The following is a 25,694-nucleotide window of genomic DNA, read 5'->3' on the forward strand; positions in this document are numbered from 1 at the left end:
TTAAAGTATTATAATTTACTTATTTTTTATTTCAGACACCTATCAGTTGCCTTTTTAAAAGAGCCAGATTCCATGTGGGTTGTCTCCCCTGCTGATTACAGCATATCATCCTTTCCTTCCATGGTTATGTTGTACACATTGTTAATAAATGATTCTTTCATCCCTGTTCATAGTCAAGTGTTTTGTTGCTGATTAAAATAGCTTCATATCCCATGCTTTATGAAGTCTCTAAGTACTTGTTTTAAAGTACTTGCCTTTTTGAAAGAGTGGTATGTTCTTTCAAAAAGACCATCTGTGTTCAAGTTTCATGAGTTATTCTAAGAACAAAAAGTTATTATACTTTAAACACATTTTTGCTAGAATAATTTTATGCCACCAAATTTTAAAGCTCTATTTTTATTTGCTTTTTCATTATAAAGAATAGTAAATTAACTATTTATAATATAAATTGATAGTTACTAGTTTATTATCACAAGTGAATAAATTATTTGTTGAAATTTATATACATTTAATCTATTTTGCTATGTAGTATTAGAGATGTTTAAAGTCATTTGTTCAATAAAACTTCAAATTCTTCACTTATATTTATTATAATATAGTTTCTCAGTTATGAGTATATTAGAATTTGAGACAGCTCTTCAGAACTTAGATTTACTTCTTTTCTTTATTCTCTGTATTTTTTTAATCTACCATACATAGAAAGGATTTTTATCCCTACTATTACCAATTAACTTGGAATATTTCTGGAATTGAACTATTTATTGATTAAGTAGCTATGATTTCTTTATTAGAAATAATAGAACTAGTTGAGGGAGCAAAAAATTAAGGCAAAGGAACATAATAAATAAAAAATGCATTAGAAATAAGGGGATAATGAATACTATTAGAATTGAGAGATTACAGTAAGAGAGAAAAGAAACAGGATAAGGAGGGGAGAGAAACAAGGCTGTAGAAAACATAGATTTAACACTTTGGTGCTATAACAACACAAAGAAAAATGTTATGACAGAACTCAAGTTTAGCACAAAGGCCATCAGAATAAATAATAGGATGAAAATTTTAGGATGCAAGTAGTTAAGAAGACAAAATAAAAGAGTTGGAAAAAACAGGATATGAAATGAAAACAAGCTAATGATGACACAGTAGACATTTGGTAAAAAACAATACCAAAAATACTCATTAAAAATATCTATAAAGCTCTGGTTGATGTGGCTCAGTGCACTGTGTGCCAGTCTGCAAACCAAAGGGTGGCCAGTTTGATTCACAGCTGGGGCACATGCCTGGGTTGAGGACCAGGTCCCCAGTTGGAGGTGCACAAGAGGTAACCACACATTAATGTTTCCCCCCTTCTCTTTGTCTCTCCTTTCCCCTCTCTCTAAAAATAAATAAATAAAATATTTTAAAAAAATATCTATGAAGTCATCTAGGTCTAATTTTAGATCTAATCACCACCTTTTATTTATTTCCACCCTTGGAATTAATATTTTAGTCTGGAAGAAAGTAACTATCTCCCCATATATTGAATGTTGGTACAGCATTCAGGGATGTACTTAGAAAAAAATATTTTGTTTATTTATTTATTTAGAGGGAGGGTAAGGAAGGAAGAGAGAGAGAGAAACATCAATTGTTTTCCTCTTGCAGGAGCTCTAGGGACCAGGCCCTCTACTTAGACATGTGTTCTGGCCTGGAATCAAACCGCTGATCTTTCATTTTGCTGTAAGATGCCCAACCAACTGAGCCACACCAGCTGGGACCTCATGGATGTATTTAAACTTGACTTTTGTAATTCTACAAGAAAGGTCATGTTCTAAGACATAAAAGTTATTAATAAAAATGTTTTCACTTTGCTTCTCTGTATCTCTGGATTGAGGAAAACAGGAGAGTATTGATTTTGATTAACACTGGGAGAGGTTTATTATTTTATCAGGACAAATGCTCACATTTTGTAAAACCTAAATTCCTATAAATTATCTGATGACAAATCTCAGGTTAAATAAAACAGCAAGTGAATATTTTTTTCTGTCAAGCCTGATCAAAATTCACTCATATAGGAAGGCTGTCGTCGTCGGCAGCCGTCCGTCTCGAGAGACGATGGTGTAGCTTCTTAAGAGTCTATCTGCACCGCCGAGAATGGCTGTGCAGTCCGACTCGGGAGTGACACGGTATCTGTCTCCTCCCGTGTTGAATCGACATCTTGCGATGTCGCTGGAGTGTCCTCTCCAGTGAAGCTGAAGCTACAGAGCCTGGGCAGGGTGATATGGAGGGTCTGCTGTTGCCCATGCAGCAGACCCCCCCTCTCTTCGCAGCTGAAGGGTCCAAGGGAAACACGGAGTCAATACAGCTTGGCTTCAGGTGCGCCGCAGGAGTTGCCGGTGTTGACTGCAACGTCAAACCGCCTTAGGGACTCCGGCTCCGGATTTTCTGTCGGGGTTTACTCCCTTAGCCTTTCCCCTGAAGAGGTATGCCGCAAGGCAGCGGAGGTTTTTTGGGGTCAGAGTTTTCCTTCTCTGATGTGCCCTGACTGGAAGATCGAACCAGCGACACTTAGCTCGCAGGCCGACGCTCAATCCACTGAGCCAAACCAGCCAGGGTAAAGTTCCATGTATCACCTTGGAAAACAGTAGTTCATGGTAGAGGACACGATGAATTAACCTACTTGCTGTATGGATACAATAATTAACTGAATATGTTGTCTGACAACCTTGGCCTATCTTTGTTTTTTCCATTTTGGCAGACCCCCAGGATAAAACCACATGGAAATTCCCCATGTGCCATCAGGGATGCCGAGACACTTATCAAGAGACCCAGAGGGTATAACTGATGGGCTTCAGACATTGCCGAGACAGTTGAGCTCTAAACACTTGAGTGCTGCTCCACACCATGCTGACCTCCTAACTGCCCTGCTACCAGGGCTTTGGCCTGCTGGACTGGGAGCTTTGTTTCTCCTACTGCCAACTCTGCTTCCCTGCTCCAAAGATTCTGCTTTGCAGGACACTGAAAACCAGCTGTCATTGCTCACCGTGCTGTCTCCCAGACCTGCAGACTGAGACTTAGGGACCCAGGTTTGTTCTCCCACAAATCTCTTGTGTGATGTTATTACTGATCATTTCTGAGAGATCCATATTGTTATCAGGTTAGTATGTATTTGGGTTGAATCTGCATTAATAAAAGCTGACTGAATAGCACAGTCACCTGTGTTGGCCCCCTGTTATTTCTTGGTGCTGATGTCACCTGTGGGACTGGTAGTCGTACAGGTGGCTCAGCACTTTCAGTTCGTAAGGTCCTGACCTGATGATCCGAGTGGGGACTGAAGTCTAGCTTATAGGAAAGACTATTTCAAGAAACACACACTCACAACATTTTTTGTCAGGATCAAAGAAGATAGTGCACATGAGGGTCAGATTGCAGCATCTGGATCATATTAATCATCCATTTGTGTCAGTAATTTTATCAACTTTATCATAAACATGATCTTCTTTAACACAGAAGTAATCACATGTAACCAGGATAGAGAACTAAATTAGCATAAACTAAAGCCCTGGTATACGGTGGGCATGAGATAAATGATTGAAGATGAGCGCCTAGTAAACACCTTGGACACGGTAGTTCCTCAGTAAATAGCTGCGGATTCATTGATTTTCAGTTTTCTTAGAGAAGATCCCAATATATTTGGAGAAGTCTAGTACAGAGACAAAGTTGTCTTCACTATTTAAGTGAAAATATATAGCATGTCATTTATTTAAAAAATTGAATTATCTAATATATGCAAATTCAGAAGTAAAAGGTAACGAAATTACCTAAAGGTCCATGTAGAGAAAGAAATATTTTTTATTGTCAAATTTCATTTACTTTATTGCCTAAGCTAGTGATCAATTTAGAATGAAAAATTATAACAATCTAATATAAATTATAGCAACCTAACAGAGAATATCATTAATATTCATATTATGACTAGTATATATCAGCTGTACATTTCTACTGCTTTCTAAGAATATAATGGCAATTAAGTTGTCTTTTAAACTTTGTGTTTTACTTTGTAAATACTTTTTATTGTAAAGATGGTCACCAACTGTACCTCTAAATAAGTTTTCTGGATCACCAGGGGGAAGGGTCAGGTAAATGTAGATCTCTTTTAAATTTTGGAGCAACCCATCATCCATAATTAATTGAAAATAATCTATATTCATTAGTTACTGACTTTTCATTTAAAATATATTTCCTTTTCATATAAACACCACTGTTTAACTTAGGTTTTCTTACAGGATTATAACCACTACTGTAAAGATAGTTCTTTTATTCCATCAGAAACTAATTGGTGATTACATTTCATATCTCTTTAACAGGATTATAATGCCTATAATTTTAGCACTCTGATAGTATATCTCTTCAAGGAAAAGGGGACACTTTTAAATCACTGCATTATTTTTATACTGATAAAAATATAAACAGAATTGTGTTAGATATGTTACAGAATGCTACATTAGTCCACTAGGGCTCTCATAACAAAATACCATAGACTGGATGGCTTAAACAACAGAAATTCATTTCCTCACAGTTATGGAACCTCGAAGTCCAAGATTAAGATGTCTGCAGGATTGGCCTCTTCCCAAGGCCTATCTCTGTCTTTAGACTGAAGATGGCTACAGTCTTACCACCTCTTCTCATGGTCTTTTCACCTGCACATGCATGACTCTTGTGTGACCTAGTGTGTCAGAAATTTCTGTTCTTATAAGGACATCTATCAGGTTAGAGTAGGACTCATTTTCATGACCTCACTTTAAGTTAATTAGCTCTTTTAAGGTCCTTCCTCCAAATACAGACACATTCTAAGGTATTGGGGATTTGGAGTTTCTATATATGAATTTTGAGGTGACACAAGTCAACCCATAACAGATGTTATGGCAGGAAGTCAGGGTATAGAAGTTCTGGATTCCTACTCCAGCCTTATTACCCATTAGCTATGAGACTCTTTCCTAAACAATCTATTTGTGTCTCATTTCTTATTGTTTTAATGGCCACAATACCTAGTTTATATTTCTCAAAAGAAAGTTACAACGACCAAATAATATTTAATAATATGAATATGCATGTTTTAAAGCATTACCAAAGTGCAAGTATACATCAATTGTGCAATTTATATTTATGAAAGATTAACATTAGTCTTATGTCTGTATGCTGATTCTAGAAAAGTATTTTATATTTATAATTACTTTTCTTTTGGCTACTCAATCAGACATGTTGGGACGTAATTGTTTACTGGTTTGTTTTCTTCTTCGTGATTGAATAACCAGAAAGCTTTGTTTTAGTGAAAGGATTCTCTCATATTTTTAACTAATCCTTCAAGGTTGACCCTCCCCTCCCAAGGCATCATTCTGAAGGAACGAAGGAAGGAAGGAAGGAAGGAAGGAAGGAAGGAAGGAAGGAAGGAAGGAAGGAAGGAAGGAAGGAAGGAAAGAAAGTGGCTCAGTTGGTTGAAACATTATTCTGTACATCAAAAGTTGCAGGTTTGATCCCTGGTCAAGGCACATACCTAGGTTGTAGTTTGATCCCCAATCAGGGTGCATATGGGAGGCAATCAATGTTTTTCTCTCACATGGATGCTTCTCTCACTCTTTCTCTCTTTCTCCACACACACCTTCCTCTCTCTCTAAAATCAATGGCTATGCCATTGGGTGAGAATTAAAACAATCATTAATCCCTAGTTTGTTATGCTGCCTGATTCTGAACAGGACCAAAATAGCAATTAGTAGAATGATGAAACTCTGTCTTCCTGTAACTTCCGTAGGCATGTGATAGTAGGGCTTATATCCTGCTTTCAGGGAAAGATAATGTAGTATGGGGGGAAGGGAGAAAAATGGCAAGACATTGCCATTACAAAAGTTCTTAGAACACAACATTCTTTAGAGCTTCATTTAGCAAAATACATCATTTTAGAATCAAGTCTGAGTGAAAGTCAAATGTAAATTTCATACACTGACTATAAAGAATAAAATGTCCTCTGGGAAGAAATGTTCTCACCCGTGAAAGGTAAGAAGCCTTCGTCCCCAGCCCTAAATGCTAGATTAGTTGTGGATAAATGATGGAATGGATCATTTCTGAGAAGACTCCTTGCTCAGCCTTCAGTGTGTCCCTATGGTGCTCTGTAATATCTCTTGTTTACAGTACATCATCTCTCACACCAAGGAGATTTTACCAGAGTTGTTTCTAGAATTCATTGATTTTACATTACCCCCTTTATTTCACATTATTTCAAATTTTTTTATATCCTGCAGTTTCCAGTTTAGTCTAAGGAGCATGCATCTCTTTTTATCCTGTGACCTGTGCTCTTGGATCAGAAAACCCAAAAGCAGTGACTTCTTGAGTGAAAAGTGAGGCCTTTTTTAATGCTGTTCTTGCTCCATCTATCTGAGCTGTAGTGTAGCACACTCAGTTTTATCACCTCTGCCTCCAATCAACCTTTCTTAAAATCACAGAAGCAGACTTTCAAAGATGTATTAGCACACTGTGGGGCAGAATGAAGAGAAATGTGACCCCATCCCATCTCCACTGTGCTAGGAAAATGAATCAATATTAGACAGGACCGGATAATTCACAATTGTACGTTCCCCCAACTTCATGTCACTTCTTCATCTCAACTCTTAAGTGGGAGTCTTTTTATTATTAAAGATGGGTTAGTGTTTTGGCCTCTTCACTGCTAAAATGTAAAGTCTCACAGTAAAATGAAGAGCAAAACAAAAAGAATTGAAAGAGACATAAACTATCCTCATGGGTCTCATATGCTTTCTCTTTAATCTGTAAGATCATTTAAGCTTCTCTATTTAACAAAAAGCTCTGCTTTGTGGTTCTCATATATTAGGTCATTGCAAATCGACCTCTAAATCACTATTACCTAGAAACAAGGACCATACTTCCATTCATTTTATTGTTCCTATAGTTTACTTTTAGTGCCCTATTCTACTTACATATGTTTAAAGAGCAATATCTACTTGCTAATGACCTCCCACCTGAATTTCATTTTTATTTCTCTGACCTCTGTCAAAGAAAGAAAGTTTAGAAGGAAATTATAAGAGGATTTCTCCCTTATATCCTAGGGGAAAGGTCATTGTACAAATATAAGAAGTTCATTAATATTCTCTATCTAAATAAAATTTAAATCACACAACAGAAACACAATAAAGGCAATAGCCATTCATGCAGAGTCACATCTAACCCTAATAACTTACAGCATTTTCATTTTTTATAAATGTTTCTATTCCTATTACACAGGAGACTTGTTATTTTTACTGCATTCTTCAATTAGAACTGTTCACTCCCAAAGCCAGTATTATACAATTCTGTTGGGATAGCTTTCTGTTTTTTCAAATGGCTCCATAGTTATTAATTATGTGGCCTATCAGGTCCTCTTTGGTGTTAGATCCTCTTTACTTCAGTATTGAAAAAAATAGTGACAAATCTGCTTTCACCAATAATACTCAACTTAGAGGAGTTCAGAAGGACCATAAACTCAATTTTCTAAAGTCAGATAATATCTACATTTCAGGACTACAAAGTCAATTAAATAATATTATTCATGAATATGTTTTTTAGCCATGTATTTTAACTTTAGTCAGTTAGTTAACATAATATTTTTAGAATAGTTTCTAAGAAAAACCACCTGTCCCAAAATAATCTCAATACCAAATTTGTCTTAATACTCAAGTGTAATATAACTAATTATTAAAAACTGTTAGCAGTTTAAGTTAAATTTCTGTATGTGGTAAATTAATCCTATTCCTAGTTACATCCTTAGAGAATAAAACTTACTTAAGTAAGAATGGAATAGGGGGTAGTTAGGCAGCTCTTTAGGAAGAGCCTTATGGTATGGTGCTTGCTCAGAGCTCTGAGCATTGGAATGCAGAATGGGGTGTGGAGTACAGAGGGAATGTTACAATGGAACAGGCATTATCTAAGCACTACCCTATGAGGCAGCTACTACCATTTCCATTGTACAAATAAAGTAATAAGGGTTAAGTTAGTTGCCCAGAACAAAAGATATTTGTGAAGGAGGAGCTGGTCTTGAAGACAAGTAGTTGGGATTCAGAAACCTTGATCAAACACTGTCTGCCATCTCCTCCGTAGTGCTTGAGAGAAGAAAGGAGAGTGAAGGGACACTATGGGACATGTTCTTGGTGCCTCTGCCTACTCAGTATCTATTATGTAGCAGCACAGCCACCAATTTTATTTTGGAAGGCAATAGGCCCTGTTAAAAATGTTCCTTGTCCTGCACCCCTTATGATCATCTCCAATAAGAAGATCTAAGCATTTATGTACTGACTTTTCTTTCTGTAAAACTTATTGCTTTTCTGAAAAACAGAAATTCAGCTGGCACATGCCCTTTCCCTTTTCTCTTTTCCTTCTTTCTGCCTAAAATGGAATTATCTACTGGCACAGGCAGAGCAACATGCTGTGGCTCTAATACTGGCAACTCCATGCCAATGATGGCTGAGCAAAAAGAAGAGAAATCCTGGTGCCATTCTAGAACTGCCTTATTAATCCTGCATTTTCCACCTTTTCAACTTTCATGTGAGAAAAATAACCCCCTATTTGGTTAAGCTACTGTTTCTGTTCCATATGGTGAAATGCAATCCTAACCAATAAGGAGGCATAACCGAAATAGAAGAATAAACCTAGCTTTTGTAGAAAACACCATATGGCCTGTGTCTGGCACAGTATGGTGGTGGGTACACACACAGCTCTATGCCACAGGCTTCCACTGTGAGAGGTAATTCTGTTCCCTGTGGTGACTCTACCTGGTCACAGACCCATCCCCATAATTTCACAGTGGATATGGTTCCACAGTGACATTACAACAGGGGTTGGCCAGCTACAGTCTGTTGGTCCAACCTGGCCTTTGACTGTTTTCATACAGACTATAAGCTAAGAATGCATCTTCAGTTTTAAAGCATTTAAAAAACAAACAACAACAACAACAAAAATGAAAACACAAGAAGAATATTCAGCAGAGAGCATAGGGGGTTATTAAATCTAAAATATTTATCATCTGGTTCTTTATAGAAAAAGTTTGCTGATTCCTGCAGAAGGACAGGACAGAGTCAATGTACAAATTATCACAACTATCAAGGTTGTAAATGTTACAACCTCTCATGAGTCCATTTTATTCTACTTTGTTGGCCAATGAGTCATATATCAAAAACATGATCTATAATTAAAGTGCTCTCTAAATGGCTTTCTGACCAGTGAGTAGTATAGGGCAATAGGAAAGAAGGAGAAATAGCAGCACTAATACTGTTCTGACTTAAAAAGAATCAGTTTTAAGTATATTAAAGTCAGTTTCCCAGAAAATATTATACATCAGCTGGAGCTGATTATTGGAAAGGAAGTAGCATTAAGCATTCAACAGAAAATCCTATAAGGAATTAAAATTTTAATACCTCGGAATAAAAGTGCCTTTCAAGAAGATTTTCAGCCACAGGTGGTAAGCAAACTTTCATTTCACAAATAAACATCCACCCTTCATTTTAATTCTTGTCACACACAACTCTAGACCAACAACTGAATTAAAAGCCTTGAGCAGAAAAATGGTGATTTGCCTGATTTCTTATTCTCATGACCTCATAGAACCTAAAGATGATTAGCCATTTATTTAGACACTTGAAATTACTTCAAATAATGTGGACAAATATACACTTCCATTTTTAATATAAAGCTAAAGAGTAATTTCTCATAGCCAATGGTATGGGTATAAATTATTAGTTACTCGTTTTCATACTTTAGAAAACTCATCTTGGTGTTTCTGTATGCATGTTTATCTTCAGTCATCAGTATTTCACAAGGAAAGCTTTTCTTCCTCCTTGACAATTTCTCTTTTTTTTCTATAAGAATTTTGTCATCATTGCAGAGCTTTTACAATGTCATAATAAATTCCACGTTATATTGGCTTTCTTATTATTTTAAAGGTTAAGTGGATTCAGGAAGAATAATTGTATTGCTTCAGCTGTTTTAATCTAATAGTTTGTAGACAAAACATAGTTCAAACCAAAACTGATAATATACGCTGAGCACAAAATCATCCTTCCTAAGAATCAGTCTTCAAGGTTTTTGATTTCTAGTATTTATCTTTCACATTGAACATGTTCACTCATGCAATTATAAAATAATGCTACTGTTTTATGTAGATCAGTGATGATTGAAATGAATGTCATAAAACAACATGTTATATAGCACTATGATTAGAAAAAATAGTTACTGTGAACAACTGGTTTGAAAAATTTTAATGTGAAAAGTCTGATATATTTTATATAGGGTTTTTCTTTTCTATGTATGTCCAGATTTCAATTGGTATTATCCAAAACCACTGATCTGAAACAGGCTAATTAAATGTAGATCCAAATATGTTGTCCAGATTAAATACCCAAGTAGAATGATAGTTATTTCTCTGTCTTTGTTACAAAAACTATTGTCATAGCAATGTCTACATTGATTTAACAATATCAATTTTAGTGTTTCCTTTAAGGATACTGAGAAATTTTGATGTTTGAGGATAGAATAAGAATGGGCAAAATAAAGAAATATTTTAAAATCCAATTAATCAAATGTTATCAGAGAAGAAAATAAATACCTATATACTTAAAAAACTGCCAAAAATGTCTTGACTAGGTGTGGATTTCATTTAAAAAATTAATAAGCAGAAAAATCTATATTTTTAATTAACCTACATGAGATTTCTAATTTGAGGCCTTAGTCTACTCAGGTCTGAAATCTCTGTGAATTGAAGGGCCTACCTTTTCCACAAACCCAGGTGGTGCCTACAATCATCGTGATAGAGATACTGATCATTCAGAGTAGATGCCTAATCAGCCAGGGTGGGTGCAGCTGGCCAACACATATTCTGCTGCATTGAGGTGGCCCTGCTAGGAATCAGCCAGTTCCAGAAGCAGGAATTCAGTCTGTCATCTATGAAATTTGACCTTTACTTTGAGGTTTCCTCTCTCTGGGCTTTAATTTTGACCATCCAGGTCCTTGCTCCCATTCTGTACCAGAAATCCTCTCCCATTTGATGCTTGTACTCATCTCGCTCTTAAGCACAAAGGGAACGCCATCATTCTCTATTCTTCACCAGCACAAGGGAACTCCTGCCAAGGGAGGCTATCCAGTCACTGTTTTCTCAATTGCTTTTGCATTGTGCCAAGGACACCGCCCCATAGCATTTCTCCTTCAACCTAGCTTTCCTGGATATGGATACCACAAATACATCTCGTGTCTCTGTAATTTCTTTTTTCTCATCAGGAATTTGTTAGGAAGATCAGGACAGAAATGCAACACTCTGGTACTGAAACTTGAAAATGTAAACTTTTATTCTAATTATTCTATGAGAATCCTTCCAGCTAATGAGGAAATAACTCCTAGATGACACTTAAATAAGAGAAGTTAAAGCTTAAAATAATCCATACATATATATATATAATTATGACCAGAGCATCTATTATTCTTGTCTTTTCACATTACTGTGCCATCTATACCCATACTCATAATATTGAGATTTATTCCCATTTTAAAAACTTTATTAAGATAAAATTCACAAACAATATCTTTAGTATATAAACTTCAATGTTTCCAAATATGTTAACAGAATCGTGCAAATATAACTGCAATCCCATTTTAGAATATTTTGATCACACCAATAAAAGACCCCTTACTCATTAGCAATCATTCCTCATTGCCTTCTACCACTCCAATCATCTACTTTCTATAGCTATATGTTTGCTAATTGGGGATCTTTAAAGTGAATGCGATTGTAAAATATGTGGTCTTTTATGACTGGCTCCTTTTCCTTAGCATAACGTTTTCAAGGTTTGCCCATAAAGCATGTATGAGTACTTTATTCTTTTTCATTGCCATTCATCATTTGTGTGGATTTGCCACATTGGATTTATACATTAGAGGTTTTTTTTCTATTAACCTATCTTTCCTCTTATCATGCCTGGGAATCTTTTCTTTTCTATGGAGAATCTTATAAAGGTTTTCAGAATTAAAAAAATTAGTAAAAATTACAAATGTAGTAAAGAACTAAAACCTCTTCCAGTGGAAGAAGTGACCTGTTCAAAGTAAAGAGGCAATTAATGCAAATATAAAAGTACCCATATATTGAGAACATTTAAAACAGTAGCAAATACAAGAAATATTAATAAGGATTGTCTCTGCTTTCTAATGGTAAGATTTGTATCAAAATTTATATTGGTCCTGTCTGTAAGTTATGTAAATAAATATATAAAAATGAAAAATGGTACCAATAATTGTGTTTAATAATGTGCCATGTCCGATGATATTAATAGAAATAATAAAAGAGCTAAAGCTTGATTACTTTATTATTCTATGTGCTCCTCTGTCTCAAAATGTCTGAGAGAAATTTTTGGAGAGGGTCTTATTCTCTTTTAGTACTATGTTTTTAGTACTAAGCCTTAGTACTAAGGCTTGTTTTCCCCTTCAAGTCATTTTTTTCTAGTAGTAACACAATCACTTTGAAATAATTAAACTTGCTTTTTTCCCTTAATGAGTCAATTCACACTATTAAACTGCACTTTATGCTTTCATTCTCATAGTCATTTTAGAGGAAACATTCATGAAAGTTTTCAAGCTTCTTAGTCTAGCTGAAAAAAAAGAAACAATCAACTACAACATCAGTTATCCATGAAAACAACTGACATTTAATTTCACATGTAAGGTAAATCCAAATGGCATGAAAACCTTTCTACTCACAGGTATCTAAAGACTCGTCTGAATCATCAGGGCAGTCAGGGTCCCCATCACACAGCCAACTCTGGGAGACACAAGTCACATGATCGTGGCAAAGAAATTCACCAGGATCACACGACTGCTGATCTGAAAATGAAAATGTTTCAAAATAAAATATGAATGATCTGAACATGAACAGAGGATCAGTACTAAGATGAAATATGAGAAAGCAATATATAAAAGGTACACAAATGTAATCCCCATTTTCTGCTCAGCAGCAGAGCTAAACCAAAATATTTTTCTTAATTTGAGCCATTTAGCTCAAGTACACCAATTTGATAGAATTGACTTTGATGTGGTCTCACACTATTCTGGAAATAGTTAGGCATTCTGTTTATTTTATGACTAGAGACTTTGTCATATTGGATAAGGCATTTGGATATCCCAACAAGCGGATTTTATAGATGGTGACCCAAAGCAGAAGTTTTTAATACAGAAATTTTCATTCCTCCTTTGCTCCAAGAGAAGAAAAACCTGTAATAATAGTTAAATATTGTACCTAAACTGCATCTTTTAGTGTGCAGTACTTAATTTCCCATCCTAATACCAGAGCTTCATGTTTCTACATTAGATACCCAATCTCATACTATTTTCTTCTTCATGCTGTGACTTTCCAGGTGATAGATTTTGTTACTGTACAGAAAATTTGATAGTAAACTTCCATAAAGCTTTGTTCTAACTTCGATTTCTACAGTTGGTTGTAGTCAAAAGTCCATTATTTTTCCTCTATTTTTTCAGGATATTTAAGACCTATCACCATTGTTCAAGTCCTAATAAACTCATCAGATGTTGTTTATTTTCAGTATACTTTCTTATACTCTGTAAATCCATTCAATAACATATCCTGTTTTTATATTTTGACTGGAAAATAACTATTTCTTACAATTAATGACATTTGAATGTGAAGTAGTGCCAGGAGCGCCTTAGCCATTTGATATCACACTTTTGTTATGTACATACAGAAGTGATTCACATTTTTAAAAATCCATTAATGAATATATATATATATATATATATATATATATACGTATATATATATATCAAATAAAAATTCTAAGTGATATGGAAGTATTAGACTATAGCTAAATTGGCACTTTTACTCTAGCAATTAAAATATGATGGTTTATCTTCCACATAATAGTTTGACAAAATATGGTATATCTTCTCTTTCTCTTCCTCAACTTCGTTCCTCCCACCCCAACATAATTTTCAATAAATATATATTACAAACATACAACACATCTTAAATCTATAGACACAAGTAGATACTTATATTTTTCCACTTTTAAACTATAGATATTTCCTGAAAATTAATATTATCTTACCCTACTATGTTTTAAAATAAATTTACTATCAATACCACACTCATCACCACTGCTATCATAATTATTGTTGATTTTTCATTAAACAGTTATGTTCTTGAGCATATTCTATATTTGACCCTAGAATTGGAGCTATAGAATCTAAGATGTAAAAGTCACAGTCTTTGTCTTCAAGGATCCAGTAGACTACTGTGCCAACAGATCTAGCAGTACAAATATACTTCATATGCAAAAAGTTGTCAAATAAATGATTTAAAAAATAGCTGCTCATGGGAGAGACCATAGGTAGAGTCACAAGGGGACAATACAAAGAATGTAAAAATAACTTAAAAGATGGGTAGGATATGAATAAATAGAAAATAAATGTAGGATGGTCCTGACAAGGGGCAGTGTAAACAAAATTGCTAAGGCAATAGCTACTAAAATGCATTTGAGACAAATAAAATATTTTTACTAAATTAAGATAACATTCAGGTTATAAGACCTGAGAGTGACATCCACTTGAATTAAAGGTCATGTGCTAAACGTTCTATGCTTAGGCAAGGGGGTGTTCAGCAAAATGAGAAATACTGAGGAGGGCACAGTGGCTGGGAAAAAAGTGAAAGAGGAAGGAGTGAAGTCAGGGATGCGGGAAATATGGGCTTGAGGGTGGCGGGTGAAGGCTTTGAGTTTTGCTAAAAGTCAAGACAGAAAACCATTAGAAGGTTCTGAGTAGTAGAGACACTATCTAACTTACTTTTTAAAAGAATTACTCTGGCTACGGTGTTGAAAATAGAGTACAGTGAAGTGAACGTGGATGCTGGAGATCAACTAGAGTGTTACTGCAATGATGTAGGTGAAAGGGGATGGTTGTATAGGTAAATGCGTTGGTGAAATGGAGTAGCACAAGGGTATTTGATGAGGGAACTGAAGTCAAACCTTGTTCACCTTTTCATTACCCATTGGAATCTTGAATTCAGACCCCAAATGTATGACTTTTTTGGAATATCCTGAATATGAGGTACTTGGGAGACATTCAAGAATACATATGCATTACGCAGTGATACATCAAAGCCTGCAATTCAGGAGAATTAAAACTAGAAACACAGAACAGAACTGAAGCTGTAAGAAAACAATAAAAACATGAGAATAGATGTAGCTGAAATTAAAGTGAGGTGGGGAGAGAAGGAGAGAGAGATGAGAGGAGAGAGGGAGGGAGGGAAGGAAGGAGAGAGAGAGAGCGAGAGAGAGAGAGAGAGAGAGAGAGAGAGAGACTATTAAGCTATTAAGCTTAGGTCAAGCAAGGAGACAGAAAAGGGCAAGGGGAAGAAAATGTATTAAAACCATGTAAAATTTCAATAATTGGACTGAGGAAGGGGATAACTAGTAGTAAAATTTGAGTATGATGAGCTCTGAAAAAGTGACATGGACTTGTAGGCTGGGGGAAAGGTGCCCCTGAAGGGAGAGAGACTGGGGGCCCAAGGAGGACATGAAAGTAGAAAACTTTAATAAGAAAAATCCACGGGGCTGAAATAAGAACCTAAACAATAATAAGAACCAAAAATAAATTAAAAGAATAGAAAAATTAAATAGCTAAATTATTAGCTGATAGGGAAGAAAGGTAAGGAATTCTTACATGGTTGGATTTTCTCAAAGAACTGAAAAGCAAGACCTGAAATTTGAGGAAGTAGAATTGGAAAGAATGGTAAAGATTTAAAATAATTGCTGTGGGAAATTGGAAAGGAATTTGAGAAAGCATTTTTTTTTCCTAAGGGCAAAAGAAGATCCAGCTAAGACTGGACAGTTGAGTATTTTGTTCATTTTGTTTAGTATTAATGTCAAAATGCTTACCTACCTTAAGCCATAAATACAGAAGGATCCTCTGGGAAAACCCAAGAAGAAAATCCCTTTGGGAAGCACGCAAGACCCCATCCTCAGTAGTTACTCATATGTATGTAGACATATATAGTACTCCATTATGATTTTAAAAAATAATCTTTATTTTTTCCAGAGGTAAAATAAATCTAAGGGGATCTACCTAATGAGTTTATATTATGAGTTCACAAAGCAAGCTCCAACTTTTAAAAACAATTCTTACTGTTGTGATTATTGGGACAGTTTTATATTATTCCTCTAAGAAATGCCATTAATAATAGCCTCCTGCAACCCACCTATTTATTTTCAACCAGATATTCTATTTCAGGGTCAATTTTTAAAAGCATTGATTACAGGATTAAAATAACTGGATTTTCAGTATTTCAAAGTGCTTATTTTAAAATATATTCACTGGATTGAGTTTCTTGAATCAGGAACTAAAAATGTTGTGTATAGGTACATTTTTCATTTATCCTGTTTTATGCTTCATGCTATACTTCTGAGATAGCCAAACTAATCCTATTTTAAATGTCTTCCTATTGTGTGAAACATAATGTTATACACTTTAATTAAAACAAGAAGCGTATGAGAAAGAGCGAGCAGTTTCACTTACATCCCTAAGGAAGAAGATCAAAGCTAGTACCATGTCTACCTCTTTGTAATAATGGACTCTTGCAATCAAAAGACATCAAAAGATTAGGACAACCATAGCCTATAGAGTTTACTGAATTTGGATTCATTCTGGCATGAGAAAAGATTAGTATGATAATCCTGCTGCACTTACAAGGAAACATCTAACTACTTATTTTAATAAAACTTTATAATACTATTTTAGAAGTGGGATACAGATAAACTTAGCTGAAAAACAATAGACATGTGATGCCACAGGCCAGCTAACTTACCTTTTTCATTTTAATATCATGATGAACTGCTAATTTTGATCTTTTTAAATAAGTAACTGTCAAAATCAAATACTAAAACTAATATCTGTCAATAGGGGTCTATTGAATAATTATGCATCCTCCAACTCCTTGAGTATTTTATAATTTATTTATAATAATGTTATGCTATCTCCCTTAGAAGCTGACTTCCTATTTAGACACTGATGAGAATGTTAGTTTATTAACAAATTGTCTGCCTACTAATACATAATGGGGCACTACAGAGATGCTTAAAGGAAATATAAGTAATGAATTCTCATAGCTAATTACAAATTAAAGGTAAAGGAGGGGCAGTCCCCATTTAATATCTAAATTCTTGAGGAGTCTGATATTGATCCTCTCTAAATTAAAAACAGTTACAACATTTTGCATCAGCTGTATATGAGGCATATGCTGTGACAGCTTTTCAGAACTTAGTGAACAATTTTTATTTATTATATCTATAGCTCATTGTTAAGCATACAATGGTTAGTTATAATATAACATTTGTAACTGCTAAAAGACAATGAATTCATTATCTAAACAGAATTCTTGTAGAGACCTACACAGTATATTACCAATTAATCTTCAAGATTTAATAAAGCTCATATAAAATAAAGAAACAACATTAGTTATCAAGTATCAGGAAATACCTTACTTTTTTCCTTCATATTCTCCTACACCAGAAAAATGCAAATGTAGATGAAGAACAAATTCCTCAGAATTCCATTTAACTTTTCATAATCTGCTCCAAAGCTTTCTTTTGCTATTCTTTCACCATTTGGCCCATACCTTTATTTCTCCATACAGTTCCATTCACTTTCCTTAAAAATATCATTTCTGTCTATACTATTTATTTCTTTGCTTAGAATTTTCTTTCCCATACAACAAAATCATAGTCTTTTTCTAAATTCCAGTGATATTTTACCTCTTTTAATCTACCTTTCCCCACAAACTTTTTCTTTCTCCATCACTGGTTCTATCACCATTACTCAAACCACCAAAGAGTTCATAATTTGTTTTACTTTGTGTATTATAGCTACTAGATAAAGAGTTCCTGGGGGGCAGAGTGTTCTGTCCTAGACCTCATATTTGACTCTAACCAGCCGATTTCAATTTAAAAAAAATATTTAAAAAATTATACATTATTTTTAGAAAGGAGTGTGGGGAGCAAAACCAAAGAAATAAACAGTATTTTGCATTATATTATCAGAACAATGAATTGCTTTATTTAGTTAATCACCAAAATAAAACTAAGTTCTCCCATGGTTAAAATAAAATACCCTGTGTAGTAAAGATTATACCATATAAAATTAAAGTGTCCATGTAAACTAAAAATCAAACTTGAGAGACATTCAATGTTAGTCTCCAGAGCCTCTTAAAGACTACACTGAAAATTACACTTTTACAATAGCTGGTTCTACAGTGGTAATTTAGGCAAATACATTAATGATAGTTTTTTAAAAATATATTTCCTTCAGGAATACATTCATAGTAAGTGTAAGATAAAATGAAACTCGTTATTTTAAGTTCATACTTAATAGGAATACCAAATATATTTGGATTATGCACATTTCAGGAGATTGGTGTGGGAGAAGGTAGCTAAAATATGGTAAAATCTGGTGGTTCACTTTACCAAGGAATACCAGGTCTGTCCAGAAAAGTCCAACTATTGTTAATACAATGAGAATGGCTTACATGACATTGATGTGACCTGGCAGCCAAGAAAAATGGGCTGGAATGTACATGTATGAACAATGACGACGTCACTATACTAGTCAGGGGGGATGGTAGATACCATTGAGCGAGCATATGTATTATGGGGCCATCACATTCAAAATGAGTGAATAGAGCAACAAATCTGCATCAAATTTGGCATTGAGCTAAACATTCCTCCACAGAAACTATTCAGATGACTCAGAAGGCCGTGGCTGTGAGCAACTGGTGACTGGCAGCTTCATCACAACAACTAGCCCACTCATGCATCACATCTCATGCAGAGTTTTTTGGTGAAATATCAAATCACCCAGGTGGCTCAGTCCCCAGACAGCCCAGATTTGGTGCCCTGAGACATATAGCTTTTCCCAAAACTAAAATTAGCTTTGAAATGGAAGAGATTTCAGACTATCTATGAGATTCAGGAAAATATGATGGGGCAGCTGATGACAATTGAGAGAACTGTGTGAGGTCCCCAGGGTCCTACTTTGAAGGGGACTGAGGCATTCTTGCCTTATGTACAATGTTTCTTGTAAATTGTATCATCTTCAATAACTATCTCTCTTTTTCATATTACATGGCTGGATACTTTCTTGTCAGACTTCATATATCTCCATAAATGCATGGATTATTGAAAAACAAACCTTATGATCTACAATAGGATTATAATTTGTGGAATAATTTATCTATGTTAAATTAATCCTTTATTAAAAACTTACCCAGGCTTAAATTAGAGGGGCATTAGTAATGAAGAGTATCCATACCTCAGTGGTAATACGATTTTTAATTAATAATTCCCATTGTCATGCTGAGTCATTAGTGATATTTAGAAAGTTAATTACTCAAACTACAGACATATGTGCTCACAAACTCACATAATATGTACATGTGACTAATAGAGACTACTGAAAGGTTTAAATAAAAGCCCTGTGGTGGATTGAATAACAGCAATCCCAAAATGTTTACATCCTAATTCCCAGAGCCTGAAAATAGATACATAAGGGACTGGTATGGTGTGATTAAATTAAGAATCTTGAGACTAGTACACTAGCCTGGATCATTCAGGGAGCCCAAAGCTACTACAAGAGTTGTCATAAGAGGGAAGTGAGAGGGGAGATAAAGAAGACATTATCACAGAAGCAAAAGGTATGTTCTGAGGATGGCGCCAAGACCAAGGAATGCGGGCTGCACCTCAAAGCTGGAAAAGGCAAGAAAGTGAATTCTCACTTAGAACCTCCAAAAAGAACTTAGTCGTTTGGACACTAGATGTCTGGCCTCCAGAATGGTGAGATAAAACACATGTATTGCTTTAAGCCACAAAGTTTTGACAATTTGTTACAACAGCAATAGAAAACTAATACCAGACTCCATTGCACAACTCACATACCACTTATGTAAGTCTGATTAAATGAGCAGGAAACAAGCAAGCTGCTAGCAATTTTACCACTAATTTAAAGGCCCTTTCTCCTAAATTGGTTCCTGTAAGTTTCAACACTATACTTAAATAAAACACATTTTGTTTCTCTTTGATATTAAATGACAGTGAAAATACATCTGCATAGACCTAAAGCCAGCAATAATGCCTAGAAGCATATGATAGTTTTATTAAAAAAACAAACAAAACAAACAAAACACCATAAATGCTCAAATAAATGACATCCTCGAGTGGGAAATATATGAATTGAGAAGTGTGTGTGTATGTGTATTTTCATGAGATGAGAAAGTGCAAAAATGTGACATCTTTCTATTATGAGGAAATTATAGTTAATTGTACATTTTTATGCTTTTTATTGGTTACCAATTTTGCCATCATTCCATGCTTCATTAGGCACCCAATGTCCCAATGTTTTTAGTGCTGCAAATGGTAATTTGTATTTACAAAAACATCTTATATAAAACTAAGACAATATCAAAAATTTAAAGAAATACATTATTCCCAGAAAGAAGCTTTGCTCATTTATCATTTCTATCATAATGAACAAATGAGAAGTATCTCTGTAAACATTTCAAATCCAGCTGACATTTAATTTTTAAGAAGATAGGTTTTTTTTTTCCCCCTTGATCATTTAAATACTGATAGGCTTCTGTTTTATTCAGGCAATTATATGGAAAATTATGAAGCACTCAGCATAGACCCGTTTGAAACTGCTTCTCTACCAAGAAAAAACTTAAATTACCAGGATAAAAACCCTGTAATTTATTTAGCAAGAGGCAAAAGGTATATTTTTCAGTGGAATAAAACTGGTACATTCAATGTCGTTGATCTGAGTTTTTATTATCATGACTAATTCCTTGCAGTTCTGTGTTCTTTTCTAAAATTTCAATAGAAATGCTCTATTTATTTTACCTACTGTTTCTCAAAAGCTCACTGAAATGAATCTTCAGAATTTTTTCATTTAACACATTATTAAGAGAAAAAAATTGACAGGTATCCTTCTTAAATTAAAAAAAAAAAGCCTAAATTATTGACATTTTTTTGCAAATTCTCATCTCTAAATTTTGTATGATCTTCATCCAATCTTCCAAGAAGTAGCAAAATTCACATCTATCTATTTTTTTATCTCTAGGCTTAATGAGATATGAAGCAGATGGTTAGGCTTTGGCTTTTTCAGGGACAATACAAGATCTCCTAGTCTTTATGCTGTGTTTTAATCATTAATGGCTTTTCAAAGACTATAATTTTACTTATCTCAAGTTCCTACTTTGATTCTTAAATATATTTTAAATCATTCTTTTTCTATTTTAAACAACTTTAAACATAATAATTCAGTTAACACTCATTTATGTGAACCAAAATTGTCACTGAGAATATGAGACAAGATTTCTATCCACAAGTTGCTGAAGGGTACGAAAAATTATAAATATTTACAATCATGTGAAGAAGGTGCTATTATCAGTATATCTGGAAATGGAGCAGCTCATGTTGTGGACAGCTGAAATAGGAGGTCATGATGGGGATAGGGCATGCAGAAAATATTTTTAGTCACCTACCCAACAGCTATTTTTATCTCTTTTTAAAAATCCCACTTCCCACTATAGAGGCGGGGAAACCACATGCTTGCTTTCTCAGTCTGTCTTGCAGCTAGGGTATGGACCCTAACCTTGACCAGGGACAACTGAGTTAGAGAGTCTGCTAGGATACCCGTGGGAAATGCATTCTTCCCATAAAAAGACAAGACAAGAGGACGAGCTCTCTTGCATTGCTTTAGGTTGGCAGCAGTTGAAGTCTGGGGCAGCCATGGACATGTTATGAGCATGAGGATAAATAATCCTGAGGATGAGGGCCAACACAATGAGGATGGCAAAGTGGAAAGGTATTCAGCACCTGGGTATTGCGTGATACTGTGAGTTAATCTGAGGTGTCTCTGAAGCATATCTCACTAATATCTGGAAATTGTGTTACTTTATGCAATAAATATCCTTATTATTTGGCCATGGTATGTTGGGTAATATTACTACCAATCAAAAGTAACTGATACACGTATCAGTTCCTCAGGAAAGGTGTTTTTTTAAAATTATTTCAATAAAAGGATGTAAGATTGGCAAGTTGACCAGGTGGAAAATAGCAATCTAAACAAAAGGAGGCTCACATAAAGAAAAACCTGACTTATTAATGACACACCAAGTTATTCATACAGCTGAAGTTTAGTTTATGTGTCAAAGATTGGCTAAAAAATAGATTGTAAGAAATCAGTAAGATTTCCTATTTTTCATATTTTTAAGTTGCTAAATTTTGAAAATATATTTTTGTGGGAGATAATGAAATAATGCTATTAATGATAAGTTATTGAATGATCACTGCACTACAGGCTACATTAAATAATTTATGCATTCCATTTAATACTTATAAAAATCTGTTATTTGCATCTTACAAATGAGATGTCAGACTCTTTAGAAAGTTAAATGACTTTCTTAATATCACCCAGCTAGAAAGTGGCAAGATCAGGGCAAAAATACTTACCTGACTGACGCAATGCCTGCTCACATAACCACTAATTGAATTTTTCCACAAATTGAGGACTACTGGCATTTTAAGAGTAATAATTTTCACATTGAGAATATATTTAGCAACACTGACCTTTAGGCATTAAATGCCAGCAGTACCTTCAAATCCTTATAATCCAAAACATCCCACAAATATATATATGTGTGTGCACTACAGACATACTAAAGAAACCTTTAATATTCATCCTACTCGAAACTGCCGACACAGCACTGACCTCATTCTTCCAAACTAGGTCTCAAATGTTCCCTTTTCTCAAGTCTTTCCCATCTGCTGGCTAATACCTAAAAGTCAATGTTTGACTCTCAGATCTATAAAAGAGCATCTCTGTTAATTAACATCACAGAGGACAAGGGTCCTAGCTAGGCAGGTTTGTGTTATTAGGGTAATTCTGAAATATGAACAAAAGTTCAAAGATTTTCGTAAACATAAATGTAACCCAGGTAATTAAATACTTCTCTACAGTGGACACATGTCATGAGAATTTAATCTTCATAAAAGTAATTACTACTCTATCAAAGCAAAGGTCTAATGTAATATTGTAATGTTAATAGAAAATTAGACAACATAGCTATGGGGGCCTAAAGAAATATAAATCAAGTCTCATAATGTTTTCAGGGAGATATATAAATGTATACTTTTTTTTCACATTATACCAATGCTTATTCTCCCCCACCCCCACAAAAATATTAAGGAATTATTGAGAAACAGTAGACTTTAATCTAACAAATCAAGTCATATTACCAGCATATGTATTATAGTTATTTTCTTTATTTCAAGATCTGATATTTTAATTGCATAGGTTATATTTAATTATAAGAAAATAAAACAGTTTTAAAAAGCACATCTTTTGAAGTTCACCACTTGCAGACAGTAACTACTGCATTTTTAAACATTCTTATAGACTTTTCTATATAGATAAAATACACATAAACTTGTTTTTCTAAGTACTCACTATATTGCTCAGTACATTGTCTTCATTTTTTTACTCAAAAAATTTTTCTGCTAATTCTTCCTATTGGTAAGTCTAATTACATATAATAAATTTAACAGGAGCATGGTAGACCATTATATAAAATCTCCGTATATTTTAAAGTTTTAAAAATGGGGAGATATCTTAATGTCCAAAAATAAGTAAGAGTTAAGTTAAAAGTGGCAATAAACAACTCTGTAGGTAATCTTTGGGCATTTATCTTGTTACTTAAACAAATAATTACTGAGTAAAACTGAGATTTCACAAATTGGTTTTTAGAAATTGCCCTCCAAACAGTGTCAAAATGTGTACACCTTACTTTTATCTCACACCTTACCCTACACTTGCTATTATGTTTTTAAATCTGTCAGTCCAAGAGAGTGTATCATTTAAAATATTTGTATTTCTTTTTACCTCAGACATGTTCTTTGTAATGCTAATTTTAAGAGATTCAATGAAGAGAGAATTCAAAAAAAATTTATAGGGCCTGACCTGAAATTTCGGTGGCTGCCATATAAATGATATTTTGTTTTTGAGAAAATTTAGGTTTTAAATAAGTGGCAAATTTATTCTCAAATTTAATTTTTTATTGAAGTATAACTGGCATACAGCGTTATACCAGTTTCAAGTGTATAACATAATAACATAATACATTTGTATATATTGCAAAATGATTACCACAATAAGGCCCCACACAAAGTTACACCTTTTTTTGTGATGAGAACTCTGAAGAAAAACCTTGCTACTTTACTTCCCAATGAAAGCTCCCACAGGATTTAAAAAAAAAAAGTTAAAAAAAAATTTTTTTAAAGAGTAACATTCTCACATGCTTTTTTTTCTTTTTAAAAGATGGAGGAGGACTCAAAATACTTCCTCTGTTTTGGGGAAGCTCTGCCCAATACTGCTTGCCCAGCCTCTACCATCAGACAATTGCCAAGCCCTTTATCATCATGTACTTACAATCACACAGAAAAAATGCTCCCTAGAGAATCCAAGAGTTAATGATGGAACACAAATTACTTCAACAGAGACTGGAACATTATATAGTCAATATTCAGATATTGTTTGGCCATCAACATTGATAGGTAAATGAAGTATTTCTTTCATTTAATGCCTTGACATTTCTACTGCAGCAAAATAAATATATTTAAAGTACAAAGTGTAATCTAATAAAGAGGAGGCACAGAAAATTTTGGCAAATCCTAAAGCTGGAGTTCACTTTAATATTCATCACACTTTCTTTAAAAATATACAGACACACGCATGTGTACGCACACACTGTAGGTACTTGTTAAATGCATTTTATACATGGACTTCATCTTTATATATTTATGCATAACCTTGACATATGTAAATTATGTATCTTTAAAGATATATTTAAAATTACATATATATGCATATGTGCAAAAGTAACATCAAAGTCATATATCATCTAATCACTGAGACAGAAAGATTTCTATTTTGTTATTCACTTATACATAGCTCAGTATGTCAAAACATCTAGACACTACAGTCTTTTTAATTTGTAGGATTTGAATCCTCAGTCTCTGATGCACATATTTACATTTTTTTCTCCCAGAGCTTGGTAAATAATAAAAATTATTCCTAAGATCATTTTCTTATCATAAATTTTTTCCATTAAAATAAGCCAAATCAGGAAATTACTTGTGATTTAGATGTTCTTCTTGTTATTTAAGGAGTGGATAAGTATATTTTAAGACATTTGGCTTTTCAAAGGTCTAAATAAAAGAAGAAAAATCTGTGTTCTGTAGAAGAAAGGACAGCAAGTGATACCAATTGTTCATGAAACAAAATCTCAATGCATAATATCCATAATATATATCTTTTCAGAGATAATTAGCAGTTTATTGGAAAGGTAAAAGTGTAACTAAACATGAGAAAAAAAGCAAATTTTAAGGATTCTGTGCTTTAATTTATATTACTTAGGAATAAGTTTTGATGTCTGTACAATTAAAGTGGGTATCTTCTATTATGAATAAATGACTTTTCTGAGGTATTTTGAATGTTTGAACTACTTTAAAATATATTTTAAAAAACAAATTAGACATAAAAACATATTTAGAAACAAAGACTTACAGAAAATATACAAATAA

The 25,694-nt window shown here is 34.0% G+C and overlaps 1 protein-coding gene across 1 annotated transcript in view; it reads right to left on the reverse strand.

Moving 5' to 3' along the window:
• Positions 1-25,694, reverse strand: part of LRP1B (LDL receptor related protein 1B) — a 1,919,366-nt gene that overhangs the window by 1,550,606 nt on the left and 343,066 nt on the right. The window contains exon 2 of the mRNA XM_090279551.1: positions 12,757-12,879. Within this exon, the coding sequence (XP_090135677.1) occupies positions 12,757-12,879 (123 nt within the window). The remainder of the gene's footprint in view (positions 1-12,756; positions 12,880-25,694) is intronic.

This window comes from Furipterus horrens, unplaced genomic scaffold (genome assembly GCF_987537825.1).
Source record: "Furipterus horrens unplaced genomic scaffold, mFurHor1.1.pri manual_scaffold_1, whole genome shotgun sequence".
In the NCBI taxonomy this organism is placed as follows: domain Eukaryota; kingdom Metazoa; phylum Chordata; class Mammalia; order Chiroptera; family Furipteridae; genus Furipterus; species Furipterus horrens.